Source organism: Pinus tabuliformis, chromosome 8 (assembly GCF_031772625.1).
Source record: "Pinus tabuliformis cultivar Carrire ecotype Pingquan chromosome 8, CPIR1, whole genome shotgun sequence".
Lineage (NCBI taxonomy): Eukaryota > Viridiplantae > Streptophyta > Pinopsida > Pinales > Pinaceae > Pinus > Pinus tabuliformis.
In genome coordinates, this window is record NC_142294.1 from 770,525,146 (window position 1) to 770,551,702 (window position 26,557).

Consider the following 26,557-nt stretch of genomic DNA (forward strand, 5'->3'; position numbering starts at 1 on the left):
CTAGTCTTGGGGATGGCCCCCTGCAGATCTTTGGCACACAAGACTGCTTCCTGCAGCGTGGAGGGTCTGCATGACTTCACCAGTCCACGCAGGGGCTCAAGCGAACCCTTAATGAAGGTATACACCCTCCTTGCAAATAGATTTGGGACCATCACTGACACCCGCAAAAAATCTGAGAAGTACTGCTCTGGCTTGCCTGTTTGGCGCAGTTGGGTTAGCTCTTTGAAATGAGCCTCTGGATCCCTCAGATCAAATCGCTCCACCACCCTCTTGGTGAAATCCTCATAAGAAACTATGTGGGCATGCCCTATGGTGGTCAAGCTATGAAACCACCAATCATGGGCTTCCCCCTCCATGTGCACTGTGGCCATCTTAATGGCTTCCTGATCTGTCATCTGATTGAGTTGGAAGTAGGTGTCCATCTTGTCCTGACGATGGATCCCGGTTGGGATTCGAAACGTTGGCAGAAAATGGTTCTTACTGTGGATTCTCCGGTGACTAAGTTGAAAATAATAAACCACAGAGGTCTTAAATCCAGGTGTCCATCTTCTCAACCCAAGCCCTGGTCATGCACTTGGAAGTGCCATCAAAAGTAGGGAAATACATCCTCCCCATGGTTCTCTGCAGCTCGTAGTTTTGGGTCCCTTATCCTCCATACCCCTAGTTCTTCTCACTCGGCTTGAGCTTGCAGTAATCTCTGAAGGAGAGGGCTTCTTTAAAGTCCTCATCCATAGACTACCACTCTCTAAAGTAATCTCCCATTTGAGGGGGGTCTTCCTCCCTTGCAGGCTCGATTTGTGCCACTGGCACGAAGGAAGGTAGTGTAGCACGAGTTGGCACACTGACTGAAGGGCACTGCACTGCTGGTGAGGGGTGATCAAATGGCTGAGAGGCCACAAAAGTTTCCCCACACAGAAACCCTCTAGGCGTGGTCCTCCTTCTGTTTTCTTTTCTGGGTTTTGCTCCGCTTGTTTAGCAAGCCTAGGTTCCACTACTCCTTCATGTTGACGTACTCTTTCTGGTGGATTAATAAAATGGCTTAGTGATTTTATTGGCATCTATTCATGTATCAAATTGCTAATTGTGTGTCTATTTGCGATCATTTTGCTATTCAAGTTCATTTTTAGAATCTACTGTTAAATTTTCCATTAGGGATACTACGAAATTCTTTCTAACAAACTCGAATGTTAGGGGAATTCCAATAGATTGCACCAGTGTTTATAAAATTGTTGATTTTTTAGCGATGTGCTGAAAAATTGTGGTTTTTTCAACCAATTGATTTTTTAGCCTGAAAAAATCGTGATTTTTTCCTTTGGCGATTTTTTCCCATTTTGAAAAAATGAATATATTTTGTATTTTTTAATGTTTGCCACGGTTTGCCAACTTTTTCGCCAATGTTTCCAAAAAGATGTTTTCTGAAACCTCATCGATTTTTTGCCGATGCCAAATTTTTCCACGTTAGATCGCACAAAGTACTGTGCACCAATGTCCTATCACAAAATTATTTCTAACAACCTCGAGTGTTACAGTAGTTTATGTGGATGAGAACCATCTGCCAAAGATCTCACAATCCAACCCCCTAGATCTTCTCTAAATTCTTCAAATGACATCATCATTCTTCTCATTTGTCCCTTTTCAACCACTAGTGACAAGGGGGGGTTCCCCTTCTCCCCTCTACTCCTACTTGTATCTCAATCTATGATGTGGATATTGAGCTAGGGCCATGCTAAATATCTAGCCAACACCTTTTCATTCTTTATTTTGACATTATATCTTCATTCCCCCTCATGTAGTTCTCATGTACCTATTACTTTAGCCTTAGATACTCATGTAGGAGATAATTGTGAAAATTCCTACACTCGAAGGAACCCCTACTGCAGCAAATCTGAATCTACTTCACCTACTTGATTTTTAAATTACATTCATCAAGTTATTCTTCTGAATATTGAAGCAAATTACTTCTACAGCCACACTAATTAAATACTTGATCTCATGAAACAGAAAACAGAGCGAAGAACAAGATACATAGAACACACTTATTTTTGGACACAATAGTCCCCAGAAAAACCCAATGCGGGAAAACCGGTGCAACAACTCTGAGGGTTTATTATTATGCAAGAGAAATATCTGAATACAAATCCAGGATGCTCATCTAGCAATCCTTTACAAAGAAAATACTAACAAAAAATCTGAGTGAGTTTTACCTCACTTCACACAACAAAATTCCATCTGATTCAGCAAAAGACTGGCTAACCCCAGCTATTTCTGCACTGGCCCCGCATAGGCCATGCGTCAGCCTTACAGGATCTGCGTCAGCTCTCTCGGCTACTGAGTTGCCTCTGCATCATCTCTCCTGGTTGTTCCGGCAATTCCCAGTAGTTTCGATTGTTCTGGCAGTTCTGGATTCTGCGTGATAGGTAGCTTTTCTGCGTCAACTCTCCTGGCTACTACGTTGCCTCTGCATCAACTCTCCCGGCTATTCCGATAGTTCCCGACAGTGCCCAGCAGTTCCGGCAATTTCGGTTGTTCCGGCAGTGTTGGATTCTTCGTGATAGGCAGCTTTACTGCATCAACTCTCCCGACTACTGCAATGCCTCTTTGCAAGCTCTCTTCGCCTCTCTGTTCTGTATTTTCCGAAAAGTCCTCCTTCCAAATTCTCTCTATCCCTCAGCTACAAGATTTCCCCAATCGATTTTCCTCCAGAGAACTTCTCACCTCAGAAAATCGATTTCCTCAATCTCTCTGTGTGTCTTTCCAAATGAACCCCAAGCCTCCATTTTATACTTTTCATGTTGAGTCTTCAACAGCCGAGATTAAGTCTCTAATCAACAACTACGACTAAAACATGACTTGATCCGCCTTCTAGATCATTCTCACCCATATTTTGATAAATTGCCATTAATATTTTAATTTCCCTAAGTTTAGACTTAGGAATTCCATTAAAAATATTAATTATTTTAATAAAATACAATCTGGGTGGAATTTCACCAAACGGTTTCTGGGTTCTTTAGAGCTCATGTGCCTTAGCTTTGCCAATTTTCAAGGCTAGAGCACTTCCGACGCTACCAAAAACTAATAATAATCACTGATTGTACTTTTTTATTTTCAATCCCACTTACCATTTGTTGATTTGGGGTAGCATCGGATGTGCTCTAGCCACAAAATTTGGTGGAGAGGTTGGGGCACATGAAATCTCCAATACCCAGAAAGGGTTTGGGCAGATTCTAGACAGTTTAGGTGATATTAAAGTAATTAATATTTTAATGGAGTCCCTAAGTCTAAACTTAGGAAAAATAAAATATTAATGGGAATTAATAGGAAACTGTGTTAGAATGGTCCAAAAGACATGGATCAAGCCAGATCTAATCTTAGCCATTGATTAGGGACTTAATCTCAGCCGTTGATATGTCAACGGGAAAAGTATAAGAGGAGGCTTGAGGGTCACTTGGAGAAGACACCAGAGTGATCAGTCATTCTATTCTCTAGAGCGGGGTTTGCTAAGAGAGATAGAATCAATGATCGGGAGAGCAGCTGAGGGGCATTGAGTACAGAGAGACAGAGAGGCAGAGATAGTGTCGGAGAGCAGCAGAGCAGCCAGAGAGAGAGACGCAGGAGCAGCCAATGCTCACGCAGGGCCACGCAGAGGCAGCTAAGTGTTGCGCAGAGCACCAGAGGGGCCAGCGTAGCTGACGCAGAGGCTCAGAGAGCTGACGCAGGGCCTCCTGGGGCTGACGCAGGCCAAGATAGGCTGACGCAGGGCCAGCACTGGGCTAGGAGAGGCTGACACAGTCCAGATTGGGCAGACGCTAGGGTTTCTGAGGCAAATTGGTGCTGAGTAGCTGCTAGAAGGATTATCCGGGGTTTCAGCCAATAGATTTGTTAGAAACTGAGAGGTATTACTGCCAAAGAAATTCCCTGTTGGGTAGGCCAGTTTTGGCACCCAGATTGTACTCTGATATTGCTTAATAAGAAAACCCTCAGATAGTTGCACCGGTTTTCCCACATTGGGTTTTTCCGGGGACATTAGTCCAAAAACAATGGTGTCATATGGTGTGTTTGTTCTTGTTTCTTTTAATTGTTGATCTGTAATATGTTGAGCATGCACTGGTGTTTATTTTCAGTATTTACATTGTAAATAACTTGTTAAAAATAACAAGTAGGTAGGAATAAATCAGATAGAGTGCATGGAGGGTTTCTAACTAAGTAAACTTAGAAACTTCAACACCATCCTTTTTGGTCATTCATTGGAAATTAATATAATTATATTATCTTATCTAGCAATGCATATTTATTTATTTCATGCTTATTTCAAGTATATACCATGTAGATCAAGGAATAGGTTTTGGTGGATTAACTTATTCACCTATCCTTTCTTCTGATTGTTGGATCACCTTACTTCACAGTAGTAGCTAGCTATAACAGATCCATCAAAATTACATGCCAGACAATTAAAAAAAATCATCTAGGCATCCTTGCAAAGATTTCAAGTAGAGGAAATGTAACAAGAACATTGAGTAATCCCGATCAAGATGCAGGATGGCCAGGAAGGTCAATAGAAAGTTGGTTAGTCAAGAGATGAGAAACCTAGTATTTCACATCCATGAATGCATATCATATTCCATAACTGCGTATTCTTAAGAGCTTATGGGATCAAACTGTTCACTTAGAGAACTTGAATGGAGAATTAGAAATGCTAGCCATAAAATTGCAATCCTTCCTGCAAGGGAAAGTTACAGATTCAAGTCCCAGTGAAAAAGGATGCCAATAAGGGACTTGCATGAATTGCTCCATTTTGTTTGGCTGATGGGAAGACAATTTTACATGTATGGCTCACATATATTAATATATACCATTTAGAAAACTATAACAGGACATGCCATAATTGCAAGTAGAATACTGTTGACGTGGCAAGAAATGTATTTAGAATCTAGTGATTGCACAATCTATTTGTAACTGCTCTCTCTCCATATTTATGAGCAAATATATGAAAACCATTTTATGACCATCATCAGAGAAGAATTCAATTGGAAACTACTATTTTTGCTCTCATGCAACAAAATATACCTCTAGTGAAATCACAGCATCGAACTGTTCTTTCTCTTGTACCAGCTGCTCTGTCCAAATAGCATGCATACACATTAGCTCTCTTTGACAATCTCTCGTGAAAATATCACTCCAACCATGGATAAAAAAGATCTTGTTCAGATAATATAATCATATTGAACTTCCTTGTTACTATGCCATCCACAATTCATAATACAAATCATGAACAAAAGAAACATATCTTAGGAATCTGTATTATTAAAATTAGTATGGTTATTCTACATAAAGTCAGCAAAAAATTATATACTGATTGCATCGTTTTGATATCTCACTATTCCTGATTTTACTCCCATAATATTTCATCAACTGTTCTCAAATTTTTACCATATGGGTTTAGTAAACAAGTAATGACTTGATCAATCTATTCCATCAAAACAACATATAGAAAATAGTTATTTTCCATCTAAAAATTTTAAAGTTTAATCGATTGGAATCTTCTCCCTTATTAGTAAAGTCTGTCCATGTGGCATCCTTGCAGAGTCTTCATCATATTGTTATATTTCAAATATGTGTTTCGTTATTTTGCAACTTTTTTCTTATAGAATTTTGATTACTTTTTTCCTGTAGAATATAGAGGATTATCAATGCAATAAGAGGGTCGAACACCACCTATTAAAATTACCATTTAAGCAAGTGAGATAGACGTTGACAAAAGTGAGTGCATAAGAATAAAGTACACTACTAGCACATCCCCCAAGTAGAGAGAATAAAACAAGAAGAGTAGATACTCAATAAAAAGACTCAAGACCAACTACCTTTGGATATGTGTCCTTAACGAAAATGCCAAACTAGGACTGTGAACAAAGTACCCAGATCATTGGAAGAAATTCAACCCATGCAATTGTGCGTGGAGTTCTAATGATGCATAAGTGCCACTCGAGCCATCAAACTCAAGAAAAATACCTATGGATATGGGTCCTATTACCCCTCTTTCATCTGGGGTACCTATATTCTATTGCAACATTTTTTCACATCATTCTAAGCCCAAGGTCACAAGTCAAAAGCCATGTAACAACATGTGAGGCCCTGTATGGGGCATAAAGACCTTGTGTCATATTGTGTCAATTTGTTTTCATCGGACCATGGCCTGTCTCTTTGAGTTCATTGGAGGACCTTTGATGGGCTTATATGAGGACTCATGGTTTTACGAGAGATTGTTTTTGTAGAGGTTATCATTGGTGTATGTACCAATACAATGCATGTCAAGGTGTACCTATGTCTCAACACATGGCTATGAGTCTATTGAGTCTGTATGTGGACTTGGCCTTGGTCTAGTATCCCTCAAATGTTTCTCAAACATGGTCGTCTCACAGTCGGTGACATTTCACGCTTTCCAAGGTAGTTCGCGTTTCCCAATGCAAAGTAGTCCTAAAAGCAAAAGGTCAACCAAGTCTTAGATTGCAGAGCTTGATGAGAGGATGACATGCCAAATGGAACTTTTTCATTTTGATGAGGCATTATCAAGTTATGATTGGTCAAAGTTGGTCAACAACAAGATGCAAGTTTCCAAAGGGAAAAACAAGTGGAGTGTTACAATGTTTTGGACATGCATTACATCCAAAGTGGTCTACTCAGTGAGAGGAACGAAACTCATCATTCGATTTTTCCAAATCTTCGTGGACATTAGAGACCATCCATTTGGATCTGATGACGTGGCAGAACAGGTTTCCAAGTGTTAGAAAATCAAAAAGGCAGAAATATTTTCTTATATACATAATTACTCGTGATTCTTTTATCTTTATGTTCTTCTTTCATCTTTTAGTTTATCAAGCAATTACCAAAACAATAACACAAAGACACCAGATATAGGCGGACAGCTAGGGCAAATCACCTATCTAGGGGAAAACCCAGTCAACAATTCTTCCTTCAATAGTTTCATGAGATAATCCAAGACTCTTGACCTAGACAAAGACTTCCTCCATACCAAGTCAACCCTCTCTTCCCTCTTGCAGATGATAACCCTTCAACAGCAACTTTGACCTGGCAGCAACAACTTGTAGCAGCAGCTTCAACCCAACAACTAACAACAATTGGCAGTAGCAACAACTTCGATTTGGAGATAAAGACTTTGATCTTCATAGATACTTCACTTGAGTGAGAGATAGATGGCCCAAAATTTCGATTTTGATGTCTTCTTCCTTCCTTCCAAATTTCGTACCCTTTTCCATCTCTTTTCCGACTTCACACTTTTTAGCTGCCTTGTCTTGAAAGTCGAACTTGTGTGTCTCAAATGAATTGCACTACACTGTATATATAGCCTTCTACTAAGGTCGAATTACCCTTCTTGAAGCTGACTTGATCTCCTTGAGGTCGACTTGGTGTGGAGGGGACAAATAGCATATTTGACTCAATATTAATTCTTTTTACATGATTCAAAAGCCCAAGAAGGGTCTCTTTAAATGGCCAATGACTCTAATGACTCAGAATAAATCCTAGAAGTCCTCAACGGGGACTTTGACCTAAAACATTATGACCCAAGCATGAAACCCATACTTTAATAAGTCATAATAATAATAATAATATCTTCTTCATTCTTTCGATAAATATATTTCATTGTGACTCAAATGCATTTATGAAGACCGAACCTAGTTACATTTTTCAATACCAAGTGGCATAACAGAGGTAAATCTTGACAGAATTTGACATGCAAAATGTCAAAATTGGTCTACAAAAGAAGAGTAACAAAACCCATGTCTAAGTGTCTCCAAATTTTCAAGGGCATTATAGATCCATCACATGGTAGGCGATGATTGTGTGGCAATGCAAGGCATAATTTGGTCAAACAAAGCAAGACCCAGATGAAATTAGGCCAAGTTACAACAAACATTGGTGGCAAAATTGGCAAATTCATGAAGGCGTTGGAAAGCTAGAAAGAGGTGGTCAAGGTTGAGTTACTATGCATAGAAAACTTAAGTCAAAGGGTGAGACAGTTGTTGGAAAGGTTAAGGAGAACGTTGGAGCACTAAAGGCTACTACTTGTTGACTTTTGGATCCTTTACAAGTGGAGCATTTGTTGGAAATACTGAGAGGGCGTGAATCAGTATTCCTTAGCAATTAGCACTTTTAAATATTTTCAGAGCATTAGTTAATCCTCAATTATTATTATTGTTAATGCAATAATAATAGTAAATTAAAAAAGGAACAATAGCGGGCTTCTGGCAAAGGAAGACGGGGGGAGCCATGACGACGGGTCCTGGGGTTCGATGCCGCGACCAACTGCAGGCCGCATCCTCTGTTGCCCGCCTTCACCTGCCCCCGTAACCTGTGAACAAACCCCTACTCCCCTCTACGTTACTAGCACCGGTTAACCGTTTGACCGACCCCAGCTATTGCGGTATACTTCTACCTCTCAGGGTTTCATCCCTTCCCGTTTACTAACCTTCACAGTTTTCTGTTGTGTTTTTGTCCTCTTCTGGCAGCTGTCATAAACAATTCTCGACAGTTATGGATGAGCTGGGCGACTTTCCGGATCCTTCGGAGGATGTGCCCATATGGACACCCACCAGGACCACCGCTGTCGATTTTTTCCCTTTCATGTCCGACCTTACCGACGAGATAGAAGCTCTCCCACCGTTTTCTCGCCCTCACATTCCGTCGGTTTCTCTCCCTGAAGACGCGCCCTCTCCCCCTGAGTTCATCTCTCAACCCCTCTCGCCACGCTCTCTGGCCCTTATCGACCCTCCGCTTAAGCCTATCTGCCCGACTCTCGGAGGCGTTTCTGCCCATAACCCTCCTCCGGCGGTGACTAGCCCTATTCCCTCTGAAATTCCCCAGGGTTTTGCGGTCCTTGGTCCAGTTCCATCTGCTCTGTTGTTCTCTTCGGCTCCCTCTAGGGGGCATTATACAGGCATTGGACCAATTTCTGGCATTTTTGCTTCTATTCTGCAGGCGGTGACTGAAAACCCTAGGGTTTCTCCTTCGTCGGGACCTTCTCAACCCTCCTCGACTCAGGAAGCGTCGGCTGTAGGGGGTTCTGGGCTTTCAAGAAAGAAAAGGGGTCTAAAGCTTCGGGCCTGTGCGGTGCCCCTCAATTTTGCAGAGGACATTAAATTACTGGACGCCATGGACATAGCCGAGAAGGTGTTAGTCGGTCGGGTTCGTGGCAGACACTACAGTGTGGCAAAATTACAGCAATGGGTCTCGGAGGTCTGGGGCGAAAACCTGAAGGATATCCCGAAGGTACAAACCCTAGTCAAAGGATGGTTTGCTTTGCATTTCAGCTGTTTGGAGCACACCAACTGGGTGCTCTCCACGGTCTGGCACCTTGACCTAGCTCCCGTTCTTCTCAGAAGATGGACTCCCCTTTTTGACCCGGAGCGGGAGAGGGTCGATGCAGGCCCTATATGGGTTCGCCTGCTTGGACTACCCTTGCATTTTTGGACAGAAGATGTCTTCAAGCGCATTGGGAATGCCCTCGGTGTTTACCTCACATTTGACGATTCATACCAGACTTCGGGGAAATTGGCTTATGCCAGGATATTGGTTCATCTGGACCTCTCAGAGGGCTTGCTCGAGTACATAGACATCCGTTGGAGGAACAACACCAGAAGACAACTACTGGACTATGAGGGCGTCCCATTTCGATGCCGGAGGTGCCATAAGGTAGGGCATCTCTATAAAGACTGCCCCCTGCTGGGCAAAAAGAAAAATCAGGCCTCGGCACCGGAAAATGCCTCCCACCTGCATTCTCATCAGGACGCTCAGCCTAGGAGACAGGCTCCTACGGCTCCAAAAAACCCGGCTGCTTCAGAGATCCCAACCGGCCAGCAGAAGAACCCAGCAGAAGAGATAGTGGCTCCCCCACAGCCGAAGAAGAGAGGGTGGCCTCCCAACCGTTCTCAGCCGCCTCCACCTTCTCGACCTCAGTCGCCATCCGAGGGCTTGCCCTCGTCGGGTATGATTCCTCCCTCCATCCCTGTTTCCTCTTGCTGCTCATCTCATATTGATTGCATTTTATCTAGCTCTTTTTCTGAACTACATGTCATGAACCCATCTTCTGAACATCTGGGTCTGGGTTTGGATTCTGACCCCCCTTTCATCGCACCGCTCACCTGCCTGATTTCATCCAACCCCATTTTCTCACCTGCACCCTCCTCGACTTCTCCCTCTCACCTCCCATCTACTACTCCTTCCCTCCAGGTCCCCCCACCTGGGAGATACTTGACTCGCTCGAAAACTAAGAGACAAGCCCAGGATCATGTTGGGCTTGAGATACTCCACTCTCCCCCTCCCCCTAAACTCCACAGGGGCCGACCTTCCAATCTTTCTAAAGCCCAAGGCACAGCTGAAGATGAGATTGCTTTGGGGGTTCAATCTACCATCCCAGGGACACTTAGAGCCAGAGAATCCCAGCCTGCCCCCCCTCCATGAAGATCTTCTCTTACAATTGTAGAGGGCTGGCTAGGCTGGATAAAAAACTAGCTCTTCGTCGTCTGTTAAAAATTGTTCCACTTGATATTATTTTTCTACAAGAAACCCTGGGACCTGTATTAGACATCTCACAGTCCCTCCAAAACATGCTTCCTGGTTGGATTTTTATTGGACTTGATGCTCATGGGAGGTCGGGAGGTTTAGCTTTGGGCTATAACTCCCATACCATAAATATGCTCAATTGCATGGCAAATTCTTCCACCTCACCAAGAATTCCCGGACCGTCCTGCTCCGCCGCTGCCTCTCCCTGGTATCAATGATAGCGTCCGGCTGCAATACCAAATGCCCCTCATCATCCATGGGCGGTAACTCATCTGTCACTGTCACCTGCTGCCCCAATGCTTTCTTCAAGCATGATACAAGAAAAATGTTATGAATCTTGTTGCCTTGGGGCAGCTCCAACTCATATGCAACTTGTCCAATCCTGTGTATCACCCTGTATGGTCCATAAAAGCAGGGCTTGAGCTTCTCAGCCCCCTTATGCTTCAGTGACGATTGTCGGTATGGCTGTAATCATAGGTAGACCATGTCCCCTACCTTGAACTGTCTCTCCACCCGACCCTTGTCGGCATACAGCTTTTGCTGGTTCTGTGCTGTAGCCATGTTATCCTTGAGAGCTCGGAGGATATCCTGACTCTCTTGGATCCGAATCTTGGCTGTAGGAGCCCTAATATCACCAAACATCACGTCAACAAAAGATAAAGGATGATACCCATATAAGGCATAGAATGGTGACATACCAATGGACATGTGATGTGAAGTATTGTAGCAGTACTCCCCCAGATGCAGCCACTTCAGCCATGCTTGTTGTTGCCCACTGACATAGTTACGCAAGTAGCCCTCTAGCCACTTGTTAACTATCTTTGTCTGCCCATCTGTCTGTGGGTGATAACTGGTACTCGGTGTCAACTCCGTCCTCACCAACCAGAAAAGCTCCTGACAAAACCCGCCCATGAAACGGTTGTCCCTATCACTGACGATGGTCTTAGGAAGACCATGTAGCCTAAAGATCTCCCTGAAGAACAGCTCGGCCACCTGTGCTGCTGTGTAGTGTGCGGATATGGCAAAAAAATGTGCGTACTTCATCAATCGATCAACGATGACAAAGATACAATCCTTGCCCTGTACCATGGGCAACCCTGTGATGAAGTCCATCGAAATACTCTCCCATTTCCCCTCCAGAATGGGCAGAGGCTACAATAAACCCGCAGGATGCCTCATCTCTCCCTTCTTCCTCTGGCAAACATCGCACTCTCGGATGTGCTAGAGTACATCCTCCTTGAGGCCCTTCCATGAGAACCTCTCTCGAATGGCCCTGTAAGTTTTGGTAAACACCTGATGTCCTGCCAAAGGTGAATCATGTGATGCCTGGAGTATCTTCTTCTGGAGCTGAGACCCCTCTGTCAAGAAGATCCGGTCCCTATAATAGATGATCTCATCGACCACCCTATACCTATCATCTGCCACCTACCCATCCAGAACCTCACATGCAAACCTGTCCTTGGAGTACTCTACTAAGAGTCGAGCCCTCCAATCCGTATCCAAGCTCATAAGAGACAACGTGGCTGGTCTACGTGAAAGGGCATCTGCTACCACGTTGTTCTTACCCTTGACATACTCAATGTCGAAGTCATATGCTTGGATCTTACTGATCCACTTCTGCTACCTCTCCTGTAGCTGCTTCTGCTCCAAAAAGAACTTGAGGCTGTTGTGATCAGTCCTCACCCTAAACCTGTTGCCCACCAAATACTGCCGGTACTTAGCCAATGCATGCATGATGGCCAGCATCACCTTGTTGTATATAGAATACAACCTCTCGTGCGGAAGGAGCTTTCGGCTCTCAAAGGCTATAGGGTGACCTCCCTGCATCAATACTGCGCCGATCCCCTCTCCCGACGCATCACACTCCAAAACAAATGGCTGCGTAAAATCTGGGAACGCAAGCACTGGGCAGCTGCTCATAACCTCCTTGAGCCTGTTAAAGGCTCGCTGCACTATATTCGACCAACTGAATGGCCCCTTCCTCGTCAAATCTGTCAAGGGTGCAGCGAGCTGTGAGAAACCTTTAATGAACTTCTGATACTAAGTACAAATGCCAATGAATCCTCGAAGTTCCGTCACGTTTCTCGGCTCCGGCCATTCTCTGATGGCCCTGATCTTCTCCTCGTGGACTCTCACTCCGTCCACCCCTATGATGTGTCCCAGATATAGCATCTCCGTCAACCCAAACTCACACTTGGAGAGTTTGGCATAGAACTGCTGCTCCTGTAGGATACGCAATACTGTCTCAATGTGCTGGAGATGCTCCTCCCAAGTCCTGCTGTATATGAGAATATCATCAAAGAATACCGACACAAACTTCCTCAAGTGACTACCGAAGATGTGATTCATGCAGGACTGAAATGTAGCGGGGGCGTTGGTTAGCCCAAAGGGCATCACCAAGAACTCAAAGTACCCATAATGACACCTGAAGGCGGTCTTGGGAAATGTCCTGCTCCCTCATGCGAATCTGATGGTACCCAGATCTCAAATCAATCTTTGAGAAGAAACATGCTCCTCTCAACTCGTCCATCAACTCATCGATCCTGGGTATGAGGTATCTGTTCTTCAGGGTCTTCTTGTTCAAGGCCCTGTAGTCAATGCACATCCACAAAGTACTGTCCTTCTTCTTCACCAACACCACAGAAGAAGCAAAAGGACTCGTGCTCGGTCGAATGTGCCCAAGAGCCAGCAACTCCTAGATAGCCCTCTCAATCTCATCCCGATAGGCCTTGGGGTGCCTATAGGGGGTGGTGATCACTGCCTGTATGCCCTGCTCAAGCTCGATGGTGTGCTCAAACCCCCGATTTGGTGGCTATCCTGGAGGAATCTCCCCAAACACTATGGCATACCAATCAAGGATGGACTGTATCTCTGGATGTACCGTCTACCCTGTAGTCCCTGCCTCTGAAGCACGCAGCTCCACTGCCCACTCTATGTCTCCCTTCCAAAAGACTGCCTCCATCCGATGAGCCGAAACAGTCTGAGGCGGATATGTGTGTTGTCCCCGTATCTTCTCATGCCTCCCACTCCATCTCTAGGGTCTTCCAATCCGTCGTGACCTTCCCTGGAGTGATAAGCCACTAAACACCCAATATCATGTTGGTGTCCGAAATATCGACCACGAAAAAGTGGTCAGTCAATGTGTAGGTGCCCATCGTCACTAAAAGCTCTGGAACATAATGAGCACACGTCATGGTCTGATCTCCTGGGACCAAGACTGAAAACCCATCGAAGCTCTCTGTCTGTATACCTCTCCGCTCAACCATTTGTGCATCAATGAAGTTGTGGGTCGCCCCACTGTCAACCAAAACTGATACTCGTTGGCCACGTCCTGTCCCTCGTACGCGTAGCGTCAGATACTTGGGAACTCCTCGCAATGCTGCAAGGGCCCCTCCGGTGGGTGCAAAAGATGCACCACCTGCTGCTGCTAGTGGCGGTGGTAAAGGTCCCTATACGGCATGGCTATCTCCTGCCTCCACATCATCCTCGTCATCCTCTTCTCCACTGCTCTCAGAGAAGACCTCAATAAAATGTGCTTTGCCAACAGCACATCTATGTCCTGGTGCCCACGGCTCCTGACATATGAAGCACAACCATTTCTTCTTCAGCTCCCTCCTGGCATCATCATCAAGCTGTACTCGTCCTGGATTCCCCTTTGGAGGTGGAATCCTCACGTCCTTCCCCTTAGACTGGAAAGTCTGTCTCTAGGGGTAAGGTGTCCAGGTCCTGGGTAAGACATCCTGTAAGTCCCGAGTCCTACTGATAGCGTCCTAGAGTGTGGCTGGTCTAGTGGATCGAACTAGACCCCGAAGTGGCTCTGCTAACCCCTCAACATACATATAGACCCTCCGCACCATGGATAGGTTTGGCACCATCACGGAGACCCTCAAGAAATCTGCAATGTAGGTCTCTGGGCTCCCTCTCTGTTTGAGCCTCGTCAACTCAACAAGATGTTGCTCTGGATGCCTCCGATCAAATCGCTCCATCAATCTCTTGGTAAACTCAGCATATGTCGTCACTGTAGAGTGCCCGAGTGTAACCATCCCATGAAACCACCAATCCTGGGCCTCACCGTCCAAATGCAATGTTGCCACCTTGATGGCCTTTGTCTCCAACATCTGGTTAAGCTAGAAATAAATGTCCAGCTTCTCCACCCAGGACTTTGCCGAACTGTTTGATGAACCATCAAACGTAGGCAAGTGGAATCTACTTGCTGCACGGTGGGTGTCACCATCATGGTAATGCCGGTACCCTCTGTGATGGTCACAGGGTCTACTATCCCGCTGGAGCTAAACAAAATCTCTGAATGAGAGGGCTTCCCTGAACTCCTGCCCATAGGCCTGGTACTCGGCAAAATAATCGCCCATATGTCTGAGCTCTGCCTCCTGTTGGGCTATGGCCCCCGTGTCTGCTCCCAAGAAAGTGGGCATGGTAGAGCGTGTTAGGGCATGTGAGGCCACCTGCTGCGCAGTATCACGCTGCTCTGGCAAATGGTGGGATGCGCCTAATCCCTCACCAACCTGGAAAACCCGTGTGCTCTCACGCTGTCTGGCCTCTACTGCCATGAATCTTTGCCCCATCACCTCAATCTGCCTCGACAGATCCTGCACTGATTTGAGGAGCATATCCGTAAATCTCTTCCCGTCATCATCTGCCATCGGAGCCTCCCGTTCTGCGTCCACCACAGGCTCCCTCTGTTCTGCATCTACCACAGGCTCCTCCTATTCTGCGTCCACCACTGGAACACAGTCTCCTTCTCCGTAGGTGTTCTCCAACCTACGCCCAGTGTCTCTATACCTCCGACCTCTGTAACAGATATAGGGTTTTTCCCTTGCTGTCATAGATTGCTAGCTCCACAGGCTGAGCCAAATCTATGCTCTGATACCACTGTAATATCCCTTACCAGGAATATTCCTCAAACACAAGCAAAACTCCACCCAGAGATGGACTGGGAGGGCGTTTATCAGATATGTCGCCTCAGAAAATAGCATGAGATCCGGAGGCTACCTGGCCCTTTCCAAACTCTATCTAAGAGTATACGAGAAACACACAAGTGGTATAATAGCCGAGAATGCACAAAGAGATACAAATAACAATGATGCAACATATAACCATATAACCATAAGCAGATACTCAAGAAATGCAGAGAGAATGCTGAGCCATTTTATTATACTGAGTAATAGAATGAGTACAGGAGGTGATCAGGAAGATGGCACCTCAACTTGCACCAGGCAAGTGAAGAAATATACTCAGAATAGCAAAGGAATGTCCCTTCTCTGAACTGCGTCCAAGCTGCTAGAGAACTGTCGTGCTGCTGCTGCTACTAGAAATCAAATGAGGATTTGGGACTGCTCCCCTCCTCAGAAAAGGCTGAAACTCTGGAATCGGACTCTACTCAAGAAACCCAGAAAAGCCCAGAAAGCTTTCCTGAAATGGCTGACCCCCAGAAATCACCCCCTTGGGGTTCTGCGCAGTCCCTCAATGCTCTGCGCTGCCAGTGAATGAAACCCTCCAGAAAACTGCCTAAAACCCCTGCCAAAACTCTCCAATATGCAAGAGCTAAACCCCTGCTCTACCTCTCAGCACAAATCCTCCTGCAAACCCTCAACCCAGACTCCTGCGAGAAAGAACTGCGTCATCCTCTCAGTGTTGCGCAATCCTCCAAAACGCTAATGAAACTACTTCTGAAATGCTGAAGAAACTACTGCTAGAATGCCAATGGAAATACCTTGCCCGAGCAGGCACTCGAAGTCCCCCGGGGCTAAGGGTGAGATCTCCAAACATTGACACTCAATGCACTAAACAGTGTTGCAGACTAGCTAAACAGCCAGCGTGCTCTAAGTCGAAATGACTATCACAAATGCTCATAACTGGAATGATCAAAATGAGGGGGCTCCTCTCTCTTTTATAGCCCTTGCCTCTCTCAATCCCAAGGCTCACCTCCTCCTGCGTGATTCCCCTCTTGCCACGTGTTTCTTCCCTCCTGCGCAGTCCCTCCTTGTGTCTGCGTGGGCTCCATTTTTGCGTCCCCCTTTGGCCCCCTTGGTTCCCCTTTAAGTCACAACATTGTGCTACTAGGAAGTGACTTTTTATTCTAAAAGTGAGTTATGTCCCCCTTCCTCACTTTTTTATTTACAAATAACTATATAAGGCAATAATTGAACAAAATCGAATATTCCAATTAGCCATGGCTAATTAGGAATATTACACAATTTTCGGACACGAATCCGAAAATCAAGAACCCGCACGGCGTTATAAAGGCGTATTTCCCCATTCTATTTGCACATTCACCTATTTAGTTTGTTGTGGGTGTTTGGGAGCAAGGAGCAAAGGGTGTGGGAGCATTTTCAAGGAGATTCAAGCAACAAGTGCGTGCTAGATCCTGTCAGATTTGATGATAGCGATACTATAGAGGGGTCATCCTCCACACTAGCAAATGCAGAGATGACTTTGGATACAGAGGAGGATGCAGCAGAGGAGAGCAGTGGTGACCATGATGATGAGGACAGTGATGTTGATTTTGATGATGACTATGAGGATTGATGACTCATGAGTCATGAGCTACCTACTGCCTTGAGGCTTGTATACTTGTAGACTTGTAGTTGTAGTTGTTTTGTATTTGCTATTTCTATTTGCCATTGGCATTGCACTACCTATGTAAACAGTAACACATTTTGATTTTGATGACTTAATGAGAAAACTACAATATCTTTATCTTACTATCTTGTCTTTCTCCTATTGGATCATTGATGAATTGAATATGTATTATAAATTTATAATTTATCATTTATCATTTATGTCACAATTGTATTTGTAATTTTGTATGCATAATGTTACTTTGTAAAACTTACATCTAGATGAAGATCTATGTTTGAATCAATGAATTTGTATCATGAATGAGAATTTGTGTAAGAAATATCTAATTTTTAATATATATATATATATATATATCTTTTTAATAAAATAATATATAATGTATCCGAACGTGTCCTATTCCAAGGGGTCAGTGTGTCCGTATCCGACACTCGAATCCTCGTATCCGTCGAATCTCGAATCCACGTGTCAGGTGACTTAGGATGAATGTAATCAAGTATTAAGCATGTTAGCATAGTATTTGTTTCATTATTCTTCTTAAACAAACACTTCTTCCAAATTTTAGAGAAGTAGCATGTCAGCCCCTTCCCTTAAGTTCATCTTTGGAAATTGAGCGCCTTGATTCAAAACTCTAGGATAAGTAGGTTAACTTGCCCTAGTCTTTGGAGTCTTGCATCTACTCTCAATTTCCCAAAGTTTGTTTGTTCCTCAACTCCATTAACCCTCGATTGAGAAGGAACTAATCCTCTCTCTCTCTTAAAACAATCAATTATACTCTTTAAAAAAAATATTGTTTGAGGGTAAATTAGGGTTTTATTACAGAAAAATCATATATTTTCAGCATTTATTAACTTGGATGTTATTGTCCTAGGGTTAGGAATTGTTTGAAATGCATTAAATAAATAAAAATTACATGTTATGAGCATTTTCTGGCTATTACTGGGGCTGAAGTCAAGGCTTTATTTGTTGTCATATGCCTATTTAACCATTGAAATTTATTGTAATTTAGTTTCTTATTTACTCTTTATCTTACCCCTCATTTTACACTTAATGATAACCAAGTGTAATTTCCTGATTGTGTGTGTTTGAGAACCTATCTTGAGCCTTTATTAGTTGATATAAGCCTCTAGGAGAGCCATAGGAACCTTTAAACTCAAATATGGAAATTACTCACAAATCCACCTTAAACACTAAATTTCTATGTTTATCCTTTCGTGGTGAAATATTGTAGAACCCAATGTTGCGAACATCGACATCGGGATAAAATCGGCAAGGGTCCGGAAAACCAAAAAATCATAAAAAACGGGAAAATATTGATAAAAAACGACAAACATCGACAAAATCAAGGTACCATCAAAATATCGGTAAAAATCAGCAATCGGCTAGGCCAAAAAATCGTGATTTCAAGATAAAATCGGGATGTTATCTAGATGTTCGCAACACTGGTAGAACCCTTAGGGGGCACTTAGCTTAAGTTGAGTAGGTTATTTGACCCCTAAGATCTACTAAGGAAGTCTTGTTTGTGTTGGATTGTGTCCATCATTAAAATTAGGAGAGTAGTTGTTGAGGTGATAGTGGTGACACTTCCATTGTTGCACTTTGTCTTGGTCACCCAGTGACACTTTATGCTAAGGTGCTAGATTTTGTTTAACGGGCCCTAACTCCATAGTCTTGATAATCCTACCTAAGGGAAGCCCCCTTGTTGGAGAAAATCTTACCTAAAGTGTGAGGAAGCATTATTAAGGTGATAGTGGGCAAGCTTCCTAATTTACACAAAGCTATCACCTTGGTGATTGGGATTTTACTTTTGTTAGTGCTAGATTTTGTCGTAATGTAACCAATTTTTCCAAAATAGATTCACAAACATTCTTCAAAAAGCAAAACTACCTATCATATCAATATTCTACCTTTACCAAAATTTGCATTAGTAAGATAATATATACACCCCTCTTAAAATATTTCTTCATAAACTACATATATGTATCATTTTTTATATTATAAAAAATCTTTCCAACCACTAGAATTTTGTAAATGTTTCCATTCCTTAGAGATTATTTCCTAGTTGTCAAAAGATGCTTGTTGTTAGAATAATCTATAAGTACTATTTTCTCAAGTACATGATCATACTATAATTTTTAACTACATCTGCAATATATCAAGGTAACTTAGCTCAACCAGTTTTTGCCAAAGTTGTTGGGTGATTGACCAGTTTTGTGCCAACATGTGCCCAATTTGAATTACCTTGGCTTAGGCAGGCTAATCTATATTGACTGGTTTACTAAGGACGCCATCCACAAATGTGGAGAAGCATCCCTAAGGTTTCCCTTGATAAAAAATGGCCCTGCGGGCTAAGCTGAGTGGTTGGGTGGTTTGAGCTTCATGGAGGAGGTCTCAAAGTCGATCCCCCATGCTAGTAGCTTTTGTTGTGTGGCTCACCTGATGTCCCTACTAGGTAAAACATATACTAGGTACCCTCCATGAAATGTGTTTATGTGTCTAGGGGTTTCTCTCCAAGGTTTTCCTCTGAAAAAATTATATCATATTAACTTAGAAGGTACTAGAAAGCCTGCCAATCTTTACAACATATCTTTTGGCAGAATTCAGCAATAGGTTAAAGCACATATTTCATGAAATTCCTTATTCGGCAAGGAGATCAATTTACCTACAGGTCTTCAAATCGCAATTTCAAACTTTGTTTGCATGTGATCACCAAACTAAGGAATTTTCAATAATTTGGTTCAAGTAGTTTTGACTCCTGCATATTTGTTCCAAGACTCCTACATATTTGTTCCAACACATACTAGAAGTCTAGAATTACCTCTTGGCACCTTCTGAATTCATACAAGCTGATACACCTAAATATGTTGCTCATATAAAATAGAGTTTATATGCCTCCGGAGTCCAGGTGACTTCACCTACACAATTAGAATACTATTGTCACATTTCCTACAAACCATCTTGACACATGTCAACCAGTTTATAAGAGACCAAATTCAAAATAAGTTTTGATGGTGCAAAACAACAATTGAGTTAGATTTAGAAGAATTCGCTGTTGACTTTGTATGATTGTTAAAGGCATCAATGTTGCACAACTCATGCTCATATAAGACTCGTTTGGCTATTGACTTGGTGACCCGTATAAGAGTCATATAAGACTTGGCAAAATACAGAGGTGCTTATAAATCATTTTCTTCCCTCCATTTGCCCTTTCCCTACACATGATCTCCAAAAAACAAAACAAACAAACAAACAAACAAAAATCAAATTTTGAGGGTCTTTACAGGTCTTATGCATGTTCAATGCGAGTTTAATGCGGGTCTTCACGGGTACGGGTGAGAACCGTGGGTTCTACGCGAGTGACCCGTTTCGCTATAAGACTCGTCAAGACCCGCGGGTACTTGCGGGTCTTATAAAAGGCATAGACAATGGTACAACAATTGGTGATTGGAAAGTATTTGATTCCTGGACATAGGAACTGAACTTTAATCTCTAAAGAAAATGACAAAATCTAACCAAATTGGCAATAGAATATACGCACAAGCAATAACAATTGCTAAATAATGTAAATTCAAAAACTTAACAAAAGAATATTTAATATTTTAGACAGCTTGAACTTTAATCTTGCCATTTCAATCTGAATGTGACCTTAACAGTTCCAAGGATTCTGCACATGGAATAGATGCTATGATCTGAAGCAATGGTGCTTCCATCACAACGACAAAAGAAAATTTCACTGAAAAAATAGATGATAAATAACAATATAGCAATGATTAATCATAAGAGATTCAAAATCAGATATTTAGCATGCAGGACTAAGAAGAATTTGCCATGTACCAGCTGTCGTGCACCGATAATCTATCGATGCAGTCAAAGGATCTCGCACCTGCATTTTAGAACAATCAGATTAGCTCACGCCTCCAGATCACTGGCTAAAGACCACACACATAGCATGACATAACTAGAAAAGACCACAGAATACTCTTTGAGGCAGCCTTCATTCTGAAACATAAATGCATAATCATTCCCAAGACATGCTATACCTGACAACGTAAACTTAAATGTAGACATTTCATACTTTAACAATTTATTTGGTAAGCCATGAGATAGGAACTTGGCTTATGATAACTTATAAGCCTGTACAACAAGTCCTGAGCCTTCAAATTGAATGCATCAAAGGAAATTTTCCTACATAGAATGGGTATGTTGGTATGGGGATATGCAAGGTACAGGTGCAGATCCCCAAAAACTGAGTACACCACTACGGGGGTACAGCATGCATGCATCCTTGACATAAAGTGGAAACTCTGCCCACAGTTGGAAATAAAACATAGATAAGAAAAATGCAGCCAACAAGTGCGTCCACAGAAGAGGAACAAAATCTTCCTATACGAGACAAAGACAGCCAATATGAGAAAGAAAACTCAGCCCACGTGACTGTCGAAATGATGGTCAATCTTCACACACAGCCATGGCGAACCTCACTTTGTAATCATTATTATTGCATAATAGAGTGTTTTTAGGGTTGAGCTTAAATCTAACCTAGTCAACACTAGTTTATTATATACCTACGTAATTAAGACAAACTAGGCATTATGTGGGTCAATAGCCACTCATGGGGAGGACAGCCTACCTCTTGAGTTGTGCATAAATACACACTCAAGTCTCACATGTAATATCTAACCTCGTGATCCTCGATCTCTCTAATACATTTGATAGCATACAAGCACCAAAGGTTTTTTGTTTACTCTCTTGTTCTTGGGTTGCATCTTCTTTCTAGCACAATTTATCATTCTACTCTCAACAGCATTTATTAGTGTTTTATGTTGTGCTGCCCTGGTGCTGTTTTCTCCCCTTTTATTGCAGGAATTAGGATTTGCAGTTTGTTTCTAAATGATCCCTTCACTCTCTTATCATCTCAACTTGGTAATACAGTGGGTGTGAACCTCGTCCTACTCATTTCACTGCTGACTAAGTTTCTTTTCTTGGCTGTTCATGCTAGTATTTGTTTCACACCTTGGATGCAGAAGACTCCCTAAATTGAGGAGTCCTACAGCTGTTTTTTTTTATCATGCTATTGTTCACTGGAGAAAGACACCTCACCGAGGCTGTTTGGACCTGTTTAATCACCTCTTGAAGATCCTGTGCATAGGGTTGAGACACCCACCTTCAGGGTTTACAAGATGATTAAATTCAGTTTTTTCTCAGCAGCTGATTAGGCTTTTGGCCAGTGGCATGACTGTTGTTTTATGACTGCATAACCAGGATTTCAAATTTTTTGCAGCTTAATTTTAGGCCAACGCCTTCTTTTTAGGGTATTCCTAGGGTATGAACACTCCTTCAAGGCCAGTGCCTCTTTGCTAGGGTTTCCGATGGTTTAAAAAGCATAAATCCAGTGTTCTTTCCTCTAAACTTTTAGCTGATACATACTGCAGATTTGCTGATTTCTGAAAGAACCTGGTACTCATATTCTTTTAGTCTACAGAGGTAGATTAACACCTATCGATTCAAAATAGTTGTTTCCCCACCTAAATGGCACATATTATGATATTTTGGCAATCACATAATTTCCATTCTTCAAAGCAAGAATTTGTGGATGTATGCAATAAAAATACTCTTTCCTAATATTCAAGGTATATCTTCATTAATTCTGCATTCCAATGTGTTTGGATCAAGTACATGAGCCCATCTTCTAGGATATTGGTTATATGAACCTTCTACTCATGTGGCGATTGACATCACAAATTTTATTTTTTATGAAGTCCTTATTGACCCTGCCACATTTGGAGACGCTCTACTTGTTCCAACAGTTGGTGGCTTTCAATTTATTATGATACAAGGCATGATCCTTAGCAATTGATTAATAGTGACATTTTTGAGCCTATGAACACTTGTTTTCGAGCGGGAGCTAAGTGCTTCCTCACCTTTGTTGATGGAGTTTATATTCATAATTCTCCAAATGTCCTGCTAGCTTTTATAGATAATCTATGGATGACTCTTTTCATATTTCATTGGATATTTTCTTTTCACATTATGACATTGGTCCTTTTTGGATGTACTATATTCAGCAACTTCATCTTCAATGATATCTTGAGCCGTTCTTAGTACCTACAGCCGATCAACATGTTACAATGGATCTTTCTTATAAACCTCTACTAGAGCCCCCCTTCACCAAGTTATGGAGTCATGTTGGTGTGAGAAATATGGCACTCATGAGGCATTATAAGTGACATTTTCACTGTCACACACCCATGTGGGTAACCCCTAGAAGAATTTTGTTTTCCTACTGTTTCAGCTTGCCAGCTGGCATCCCTGTAATGATCCATAGTTACCTAGCCTCAGAATGCCTCTCATACAAGCTCCAGCCAGTGCTTATTTTCATCTATCCTATTCATCCGAAGAAGGTGAGTCATCTATTACAAGGTAAATTAACCATTTTTTATTCAAGTGCTTTCATTTAATGTTTAAAGGGAATTCTAGTATGAATCACAGGTTGAATTAGATGACAGACCACTTATAGTTGTACTCTTATTCCCATACTTCACCTTGGTGATTATCTCTTGACACTAATCTAGTGTGACCTTCCTTGAGCCCTTTCTTTCACTGTCTAGGAGGGGCACAAATAGGAGGCTTTTATTGATGCTTTGTTGTTGATGTTTGTAGATTGGGCCGGTACTTCTACAAAGGCCTAAGTGTCTAGGCGTGGAAAAGTCGCCCACAGTCTCCTTAAATACTTGCTCTAGTGTGAGAAAGTTGTTTTTGTAACTTAGCCTAAGTTAGACTTAGGAAAAGCACATAATTATTATGTTGCCTTATTGAGCTAAGTAAATCTAGGAAAAGTAAAGTAAATTACTTTAATGAACATGTTTTAATGTCAACCCTTGATCTCAAGTGACACGAAATCTAGTCTTGGTTGTCAATCACTTTGGAGATTAGGGTTTGGGATTTAGCTCAATGTAAAGTATCATTCAATAATTACATAGAAAGACATCAACCATTACAGTGAGATCATAAAGAGACAAATACACAAGTACACAAGAAATTTACCCTGGGAAATGTGAAATTTTACAAGTCTAATTGCAGCAACTGAAAATTTATTCATCTAACTGTAAATTAATTATGCAGTTTATTTGCTACGGCAAATAACAAATAAATCACACTGCAATTTTTCACCATATATATACTGCGGAAAATAAAATGTTGGAAATGAAGAAATGCTAGCACACACACATAAAACATGACACCATTATTTTTGGACAATTGTCCCCAGAAAAACCCAATGTGAGAAAACCAGTGCAGTAGATCAGGGTTTTATTATTAAATTGTCCCTGGAAAAACCCAACGTGAGAAAACCGGTGCAGTAGATGAGGGTTTTATTATTAAGCAGCAGCAGAAATTCTAAGTACAATAAAATGATCGCCAAATTGGTGATCCTCTCTGAGAGAAATACTGGAAAAAATATCTAACGAAAATTACCCTCGTCCACAAACAATCCTAGCTCAATCTAACAACTCGAAGTCAATTGTCCAAGCCCACTGTGCAGGCTTCTGTGTCACCCCTGCACAACCTGTAACTCGCACTGCCTTGATCTTCTGTTGCTCAAGTCGTTTTGCCTGTTATTGCCCTTGAAACAATCCTCCCGGCCTTTGGCACCTGAAACCACCTCCATCTCAGTTAAATTGAATTGCCTCTTAGAGGCTCTGCGCAACCTCCTAGAGAAACTATACAGCCTCCTCTCCTGACTCTTCCAGAACTGGAAACTCCTCTGGAAATCTGCTACTCTGCCACCTACTTCCCAATCACTGGCTCGATTTCGTTGTTGAATCACCTGCTACTAGAAAACCAAACTACCTTGATCACTGAGTATTTACACTGTTGTATTCTCCATCTACCCATTGACCTCTTCTTATAATCTCTAGTTGAGACTTCAACGACCACGATTAAATCTTAATCGATGGTTGAGATCATCTTTAAGTCGATTCGTGTGAGTTTCTAAAGAATTCTCACCATTCTTGCAATATCCCTAAGGAAAATTAACAGCAAATATGAAAAGCAAACGTAGACAAAAACTCCATAAATGGTGAACACACATTCAGACCATAAAATTGCACCAAAAACTGCGTTGTTGAGCTCTTTTATTAATAAATAAGAGGGTACAATGAGCTGCTGGAAACAGTGCACCTGGGCTTGCTCAAGGAAAGCTAACTAAGCCCAAATGAATAATAAGAAGTCCCCCTCAAATATGTTGCTGCTCTGTCTCCTGGCTCTGCGTTGAACTGCCCAGAAATACGCTACTGGTTGAATGGATCTACTGCTAGGGCCCTCTCCGATGCTCAGAAAATTCTAGGAAATTAATCTCAACCTCTCCACCAATAACCCACAAAAACAGACGAAGGAATTGGCCAATGCTTGACTTCAAAAATTCGGCCTTATTTCCCCTGGCTCCTCTAACAACTCGCTAAATTGAGACCCCTGTTTGACCCCTCAAATCTACCCAAAAAATTCTAGGAATTCGGGATTGTGATCCTTGCCCAAAACCCAAAAAAACTCAGAAGAGGTTTCCCTTGGTTCCAACCTTCAAAAATTGACCCTTCACAACGTAGCCCTCCTCCAATTTCGAATTATGTTGCTATGACTGACCCTGTCAATCTCTGCTCTCCCAACTCCAACAATCCTCCTCAAATGGCCCCCCAAATGATCTCCCAACAACCCAATTCCAAACTCCCCCGGATAGTGTTTCCCCAAAGAGTCTCACTCCAATGACTACGCAGTCATGGAGGAGATGATGCAGTCTTGCATGGGATGAAATGAGAGTTGCATGTAGGATGGACCTCTTGTCTACAGTTTCCCTCTATCCTCCTGAAAATCGACCCTCCTGCAAAAAGGCAAGATGAAACTCCCTCCTTGGGCTGGCACTCGAAGTCCACTGAAGCAAGGGTTGAGATCTCCGCTAGGAGACACTCATGTGCTAAACAGCACTGCAGACTTGGCTTCAGCTCAAGCGTGCTAAGTCAAAGACATAATTTCTAAATAGATGAATGAATGACCAAAATGAGTGCCTCTTACTCTATTTATAATTTGTGGCCCCTTCTCTCCTTGTGGTCCCCACTCTCTCTCTCTCCTAATTTGTATTCCCTTCTCTTTCCTCTCTCCTCCAAGAGTGCGAGTTCGCTTCGTTGGATCGAATTCTCTCTCTTATGGTCCCCACTTTCCACTAGAGCCACAATATTCTCTTTTCCTCCTAAATCTCGGTGTCGGAATGGCGTCCTATCCCCAAACGCATCTCTAATGCTGAAAATCGAAATTGGGGATATTACAATTCTCAATTAATTCCTATTAATTAACTAATTTTCCTAAGTTAGACTTAGGAAAAATTTAAATGATGGTCAAT

At 42.4% G+C, this 26,557-nt stretch overlaps 1 protein-coding gene across 1 annotated transcript in view; it reads right to left on the reverse strand.

Moving 5' to 3' along the window:
* Positions 1-26,557, reverse strand: part of COQ3 (coenzyme Q 3) — a 292,698-nt gene that overhangs the window by 73,848 nt on the left and 192,293 nt on the right. Inside the window, exons 5-6 of the mRNA XM_089366879.1 lie at positions 21,004-21,052; positions 5,065-5,114 (exon numbers count right to left, since the gene is read on the reverse strand). Coding sequence (XP_089223005.1) covers positions 5,065-5,114; positions 21,004-21,052 — 99 coding nt within the window. The remainder of the gene's footprint in view (positions 1-5,064; positions 5,115-21,003; positions 21,053-26,557) is intronic.